This window comes from Lathyrus oleraceus, chromosome 6 (assembly GCF_024323335.1).
Source record: "Lathyrus oleraceus cultivar Zhongwan6 chromosome 6, CAAS_Psat_ZW6_1.0, whole genome shotgun sequence".
In the NCBI taxonomy this organism is placed as follows: domain Eukaryota; kingdom Viridiplantae; phylum Streptophyta; class Magnoliopsida; order Fabales; family Fabaceae; genus Lathyrus; species Lathyrus oleraceus.
In genome coordinates this window covers 478,301,527-478,309,894 of record NC_066584.1, presented here as the reverse complement: position 1 = coordinate 478,309,894, position 8,368 = coordinate 478,301,527, and the positions used below count along the sequence as shown (strand labels likewise).

The 8,368-nt window shown below is 31.8% G+C and overlaps 1 protein-coding gene across 2 annotated transcripts; it reads left to right on the top strand.

Annotated features, from left to right (window-relative positions):
• Window positions 1-853: 853 nt before the first annotated feature.
• Window positions 854-4,056, top strand: LOC127095329 (lipid phosphate phosphatase 2). Of its 2 annotated transcripts, none has more exons than XM_051034035.1 (9): window positions 854-1,043; window positions 1,137-1,216; window positions 1,658-1,876; window positions 2,227-2,314; window positions 2,417-2,526; window positions 2,683-2,773; window positions 3,075-3,263; window positions 3,347-3,406; window positions 3,661-4,056. In XM_051034035.1, exons 2-9 carry the CDS (start codon window positions 1,166-1,168, stop codon window positions 3,867-3,869), a joined length of 1,017 nt encoding a protein of 338 aa, XP_050889992.1. In that variant the 5' UTR covers window positions 854-1,043; window positions 1,137-1,165; the 3' UTR covers window positions 3,870-4,056. The 2 variants fall into 2 exon arrangements, with proteins under 2 accessions (XP_050889992.1, XP_050889991.1); XM_051034034.1 differs by having other exon boundaries at window positions 856-1,043; window positions 1,655-1,876.
• Window positions 4,057-8,368: the final 4,312 nt, after the last annotated feature.

Sequence of the window (8,368 nt, the reverse complement as noted above, 5' to 3'; positions counted from 1 at the left end):
AAGACTTTTCATAAATAATAGTCTCTTTTGGCCAATAGAAATTTTGCTACCTCTACAATATAATTCATCTATCCAAACTTGGTGGCTATATTCACAATTATAACACCAAATAATCATCCTCAGAAGTACCATCATCGGAATAAGCAAAATTATTTTAAGTAGACTCACTCCAACATTGAATATTCTTCCAGATTATACTACTTTCCATTACATCTTGTAACAAAAATTAATTTCTAGATTATGTTTCACACTTGGAAAATAATTTTTTTTCTCTGTTTAATACTAACAAATATGTAATATGATTGAGCTTGAACAATTAACAATAGTTTAATTTCAAAAGTTGCAAGAACTTTTACAATAATTCTTGCAAATTTGAAAAGTGATACGTAGTTATTCAGCATAACTCCTACTTCCTTCAAAGTGAGTTTTCGAATCTATATTACATGAATATCTGAGAATAATATTGATTTTTTCTTAGACTTTATCTTATTTTTTTAATCATGTAAGACTATTTTTTTAATGATTCTTTTATTTTGTTAAATACACTAAAAAATTTAATCATGTCAATTATTTTTTTTTAAAACGTTATATCAAAATTGACTTTTTATAAAAATAAAAATTGGGTCAATTGCTAAAAAATGAATTCACATTTCCTTAATTTTTTTTCTTATAATTCTTAACATAATTACCATAATTTCTTCAAATCTTTAATTTTGTTAAAACAATTTATAATGAAAAAAATTAATTTTAAATTAAAAATTATACCAAAAAGATTTAAGAAAATGCATTAACTTTTGTCCTTTATATCTTGTATTAATCTAATTGAATAAAAAAATAACCACCCCACCCAGCGCCAAACCATTTACATTTCAAAGCGGAAACTTCTTCGTTTTCTTCTTCATAAATACACACTGAAACCGTTTTTCTGAATTATATTTCAAATTTTCCTAAAAAATATTCAATATCTCTGTTTCCTTTTATAAAAAAATTTAAAAATAAAAAATCTCATTCTAGAAGATTACTAGTTTGGAGTCATTTCAAAGGTAACAGAGCAATTCCATTTCATAATTTCTCAATAATTTATTCTTTATTTTCATTCACATTCACTTTATTTTCTGTTCATAAATAATTTTCAGATTTTGGCGACTCTGCAAAATTCCCTCACATGGCGTTAGGGAGTTTCTTGTCTTTTGCTAGATTTTGGACATTCTTTCAGGTTTTTCAACTTCTCTCTCTATTTCTATTTCCTTTTAATTTCACTTTATCAACAAATTCATGAAACCATAACTGTAAAAACTTGCCCTAAGTGTTCATTTTGTTCATATTGTTCATATTTATTGAGTGTTAATTATGATTTATAGAAATGAAAATTAGATTTTATATTTTGGTTAGTTAGTTAGTTTTTTTTTTACAGTAGAAATCCAATTTTGTGCTAAAGTTTAGTCTACCAATTTAAAATTTGTTTACATAAATATTTCAAGAAAATATGAGAAGCATTACACTGTTGTCGTGTATTCTGCTAAATCACAACAATATTTTGAAGTTAGTGATATGTCATGACTGAGTAATGATTTTTTATTGGACGAAAGTGTGAAACTTTTAAACCATCAATGGCGATTAAAGTCAGATATTTTTATTGGTTGTTTTATTGAAGCAGGGAGGGAGACAAATTGATCCTACTGCACATACAATAAAGTCTCATGGAGCCACACTTGCTAGAAATCATATTCATGATTGGCTTATATTGGTGCTTCTTATACTAATTGAGGTTATTCTCAATGTAATTCATCCGTTTCGCCGCTTCGTTGGAAGGGACATGATGGAAGACCTTATGTATCCAATGAAAGAAAACACTGTCCCTGTATGGGCTGTTCCGGTAAATCCATTACTCTATATTGCTTGCATATCAAGGAACCTTTTTGTCTGTTTTTTAATCAGCACTGGGACATTTCAGTTTTCTGTTAGTTACCTTTAGTTAGATAGATTTCTGTTTGTTGTTTCAGTTTTTCGATGATCGTTTATATAAGATGTGTATATATAAGTAAAGTATATAACTGAGGTATCAGTATTCATCGTTGAAATAAGTAAACTTTATTTCATCGGAGAGATGTGGAACAAATGAGAGGGGTCTACTTTGTTTGATTCGCGTGCGTATTATGAATTAATTGCGTATTTTCATTGGTGCAAGCCATTGTGATTAATATTTTTTCTTTTGTCGATGATCAGCTTTATGCGGTTCTGTTGCCAATATCTGTGTTCCTGTTCGTCTATATCCGTAGGAGAGATGTTTATGATTTGCACCACAGTGTTCTCGGTAAAGTTTGCAGTCGTGGATTGTTATATACACTAAATGACAAATTATGTTGAAGAATTGGTGAATATATTGTTGTTAATGTACTTCGTTGTTACATAACAGGCCTCTTGTTTGCTGTTCTGATAACTGGAGTGTTGACTGATTCTATTAAAGATGCTGTTGGCCGGCCACGGCCAGACTTCTTTTGGCGTTGCTTTCCTGATGGAATACAGGTGATAAGAATAATTCAAGTATTATATCATTTGTTGACATTAATTAACTTGATTGGTTTGTGTGTGTTTTCTTATTCTTTGTTTATGATGAGGACATGAGCTTTCGGATGTTTCTACGAAAGTGGTCATTAACTCTTTGTTTGATTAAACTTATAGGCGTATGATGCATTGGGAGGTGTGATTTGCCATGGCAAGGCTAGTGATATAAAAGAAGGACATAAGAGTTTTCCAAGCGGTCATACATCATGTGAGCAACCGTATTTTTCTTATTGTTAGTCGATGCGTATTTGGATTAACTTCGAGTTTGGCAGAACTACATTGTACCGCCATGATTTTGGAAAAAAGTTACACTTTGGAGTTTTAACAAAAATCGCGGTGCTACCATGATTTTGTCAAATTCACTATGATTTCAAATATCCGATCATACATCACTTGAGTTAGTTTGAGCAATTGGAACTTACAATGCATTTTATTATGTAGATTAGGTTGAATCTGATGGCTATTTTTCTTAGACATGGTTCTTTAGTCTGATAAATTTAGTTTGGCAGGGTCCTTTGCAGGTCTTGGATTTCTCTCGTTGTATTTATCGGGGAAGGTTAAAGTTTTTGATCGCAAAGGGCACGTAGCAAAATTATGCATTGTGTTTTTTCCTCTACTTGCTGCCTGTCTGGTTGGAATCTCTAGAGTGGATGACTATTGGCACCATTGGCAAGATGTGTTTGCCGGAGGCCTTCTAGGTTTGGTTTTAAAAATCAGAAATCATTTTTAAAAAACAAATTAAAATCGAAACTAATATTAGTACTCTCGTATTCTCTTTCAGGCCTTTTTGTCGCAACATTTTGTTATTCGCAGTTCTTTCCTCCTCCCTATAATGATGATGGTAACATATCTATCTCTTTGTTTGCCAGCAGCATCTCAAATGTTGTACATATTCAATTATTTGATTTTAAAAATAGTATGTCATTGTCTTGTCTCATTCTTTGGTTGTTGATTTGGTCTAAGGTTGTAGTCTTAAAGAAATGTGCCCTGTCACACTCATTGCTACACATATTAGATACTTGTCTTCAATCCAACCAAAGTAATTTATTCTCTAAGTTTTTTTGTTGTTGTGAATTTGATTTTGGTTATTTTCAGGATGGGGCCCATATGCATATTTTGTGGCAATGGAAGAATCAAGAGGCAATGCAAATGTGAATCGAGAATCGCCCGCTGTACAAGCCATGGATGTCAGGACAGTCGCGAATCGAGTTCCAAGGAGAAATGGTGATGCAGTCACCCCTTTCAGTTATCTCAGCCCAACCTTGGAAGCCATGGAAATGGGAGGGACACAAATGAAGTCATGATGATCTTATAACTATCTTTTACACAAGTTCTCTCCCTAGCTAGCATAATTTTATCAATTATGCTTTTGTGCATAATTGAAAGTGAAAATGAGGTTTTCTACACGATAACTCTAGATTGATCACTTGTATATTAAAGAGAAAAACGGTGTCTTATTTTCTTTCGGTTGATTAAGATTAAATTAAGTTATCTGTCTGCTTTTTTATTTAAATAATTTGTAGTTTACCTTAGTTTAATTGACTAAGTTAGTTAGAGTAGTTAGAGTAATTGTTTTTAGGTTGATTTAGTTGCTTAATTTAAGGCATTCTCTTTTCAATTTTCTTGATGGTTATATGAGACTATCATTTCCTCTGTAATCCATATGAATTCATTACAAATGATTATTCAAATAATATCTCTCTCTCACTGTGGTATTAGAAGAACTATGATATTATCAAGTCCACATTTCTTCATTATAAGATTTTTTAGTTTAGAATGCTAACCCTTTTTATATCTTAAAATCTAATAACCACTTGTTCATCAATTTCATTTCCCTTTGGGAGGAACTTAATAACACTTGTAATTGTGGAGGTGTACAAAATAGATTTCAACATCAGTCCCTCATGATCTCAATGGGTCTAAATGATTATTATAGGGGATTTCTTAATACACATTATATTTCTTACGCACCACGCGAAATTTTTAAAATGTCTTCAGTTTCTGAAGAGTCATCTTCGAACGCATCAAATTCTAATTAAACGTTAAAATATTCTGGAGATGCATCTCTGTAACAATTTAAAACGTATATCATGGATCACACTCAGAAATCATTCTACAATTTAAAATATTCCGAAGATGCATCTCCGTCTGTGTTACGGAGATACATCACTGTAATTTATCATAACATAATTGTTCATGTCATATTTTGTTTATGTTTGCTCATATGAAGATTTAAACCATACAAGCGATATGCAAAAAATGACATACATAAGTCCATATGGTCCAAAAATGTCATATATAAATAAAACACTAATAAATGTTTAAAAAGTCGAGAACAACGATAAAGTATCATGATGTCAAAATAAAATGCAATCCATAGTACTGCTACTACTATATATTAATGCACTAATGTGTATGTCTGACTACATCACCTTTGCCTCCTCTGCCAGCTCTGTCTCCTCGGCCATCAATCCTCCCTTCCTTTGGCGTTGTCTCAGGTACATCAACGCCCTTTGTGCCTCCGTCATGATGGCATCTAGGATCTGCCTCGCATTAGACTCATCATGGAAGATGTCTCTGTCAATGTCTGCCTACGTAATCTCCACAATGCGACGACATCTAGGTAAGAGATCCTCAACATGATCTAACTGTGTCTGCTCCGCCTCTAGTATCTCCTGATGAGTTGGTCTCGGCGGATCTCCTGGAGCAGCATGCACCATGTACGAATGTGACACCTTAAAGAACCATCTGATATACCCTTCGACGTAGCTCTAGTCGCTCACGGTTATGATACTTTGTGCCTCATTCGGTACCAAATGACTCTCATAATCATCAAACATATCATTTATCTGTCTGTGTGTCAAAGCAGGAGGAACTGAGACAACAGAGTGTTTAGAAATAATCTGAGTGTAGTCAAACTGCCGCATGACGCGCTCAGACAAATGAGTGGCAATGAGACGTTATTCGCAATCCAGATAAGGCAAGTCAGTAATCTTCAGCTTGTGGTTAATAAACTTATGCGGATCACGCTCCTGAAAAAATTAAAATCAATGTCAGACATTTGTCAATTAAAATTAACGTAAATAAAAAAGAATGAATCCAACTAATGCTACCTCTCCATCCCAGATATGTTTGACATTATGGTATATGTACAAGTAAAGAAAAATCTACATGGTCTCCTCCAAATTCCCCTGTCTCAGCCTCCGCAGCAGCATCACCCTCCGAAGGTGGCACTGGATCAGCAGCATCGGCACAAACTCAGGTGTATGAATAGGAAAACATGGCGCCTGCGAGAGGATAGAGGGAGTGATGCGTCAGTACGTGAATCTCGTCTCTTACGAAAAGAAGAAAATGGAGTAGCATGAGTAGAAGCATGAGCCTCATAAGTAGATGGCTCTGCATGGGAGAGGGACCACGAGCCTCTGAAACCTGTTGACCCTTCTTGCGCCACACTGATCTGTGTTGTGCAATCGTCCCATGCATTAGTCTATCATGTCTATCATCCCTTATGTTTGTAAGTTAAAGTAAAGCAGACACTTAGTACAGGAAAACAACCCCAAAGTTAAGAAAAAAACAAATATTGAGAAAATTTCGGAGATTCATCTCCGGAATCTGGAAAACTAAAACTTTGGAAATTTTCTAAGATGCATCTCCGAAATTTTCTGCAACTCAGAATGCGTCAACGACGCTAATGTGCACATGAAATCACAAAAAAAATGTTTTGGTCATCCATTTCAGCTAACAAACGTGTAATACATTATGTCTAAACTATCATACATGCAATTTCTACTCCTTTCTAACCTTAATCGTCAATTTCTACTCATTTACTCAAAAATTCAAAAACTTATCAAAAAATCAAAAAAATTGCAAATTTCAACTTTCCTTCAGGGTTGAATGATGTTTCTGATGTTGATTGAAGTTCCCTTGAGCTCTGTTGATTGATTTTTGAGTTGGTGATGAGAAAAAAGTTTAGACTTGAAGTTGATTTTGAGCAAAATAAGAAATGAGGAAAGAGAATGGTCTGACGCGATTTAATCTCCAAATTATTTCAGAGATGTATCTTCAGAATATTCTAACGTTAACTGAGCCTTAGATGCGTCCGGATATATATCTCCGAAAACTAAAAACATTTTAAAATTTTCACATGATATTTAAGAAACATACATTGTGTATTAAGAAACATCCTTATTTTAATTAAATTTGTTTACAGAGATGGTCTATCAAATCTAAAATGAAGATTTGAATAGATTCTACAATTATACATTACTGAAATTCATTTCAAATTTGTGTGTTAATTTTAACCACAAGAAATAAATGCAAAACACATAATTTGAAATGAAACAATTTAAAAATCAACATTAATTAATTACAACAAACAATTAGTGTTTTTTATATTTGACTAATCTCAAGTATATTGAAATTAATCTTGAGTAATATTATCAAAATAATATTATGCAAAATCATGAATTACAAAACTTATGCAAAATTTTGATTTAGAACTTGTCAATTTAAAATAAAAACTTTTATCAAGAATTGAATTTTTACCAACACAAATTTAATTTTAATTGTAGAATTGATAACAAGTGCTAATGACACTTTTTTACTTTTTGATAGTCTGAATTTCACATCTTTTAAAAGGCTTAGAACCTTAAAACAAGATTATTGAACTTCACTTAGGTGCATATGATGATTTCAATCAAAAGTTTAAATTCTCCTTCCATCAATTACACAATTGAAAAACTTATGCTGTGTTTGAGGGAACATGACATAACGGAGCAAAATGGAATGGTATAAATTTATATTTTATTGTTTGATTTAATTAAAAATGAATGGAATGGAGTGGAATATAATGGAATGCATTCCATTCAATTTCATCACTTTTCATCATTTTTTATACCCTTTAATTTGGACGGAATGAGAAAATTATTCTATTCCGTTATGAAATACCCAAACAATAGAATGACATATTTATTTCATTTCGTTTCACTTCATTTCATTCTATTCCGCTCTGTTCGTTTTAGCGTATTCAAACATAGCTTTAAATTTACTAGAAATTAAAACTACTTTCATAAATTTTAAATGTTTATTTTATTGACATACTTGATATTCCCTAAAAAAATTTAAAGAATATGTTAATGCATCGTATATGTTTCTTAAGCATCACACGAAGATCTAAAAATATTTCTTAAGCATCACACGAAGATCTAAAAATATCCTCCATTTTTTTAGAGATGTATCTCCAAAGGCTCTCAGTATGAATAAAAAACTAGTAAATTTTGTGTGTTGGATGCATCTGGAGGTGTATCTCCGAAAATTAGATGATATTTTTGCATTTTTATGTGGTGCCTAAGAAACATATAAGGTATATTAAGAAATTCTTATTTTCAAGTGCATTAACAATGATGTATGAATTTTCAAAGAGATAGAGAGAAAGTTTTTTAAAAACTAAGATAAGATCAGAATATGCTATTTTGAAATCGCTTGGAAAAATAATATTTATATGCGAGAAAAAGTTGATTTAAATGTATTAAAAAGTAGACTTTAAAAGCATGATCCGAATAAAACTTTTTAAATGTTTGAAGAGATTTGAATTACTCATTTAAAATTTTACTAAAAAAACACTAAGTGATTCAAATAATGCAAAAGGTAGATTTGAACCACACACATTTTAGACCATTTCAAGTATATTGTTTTAACAATATTATTTCGAATCAAGTTAAAATATGATTCTAATAAACATGACGTGAGACCAAAAATAAACAAGTGATTATAAAGACGATTCAAATCAAATAAAAGGGGGATT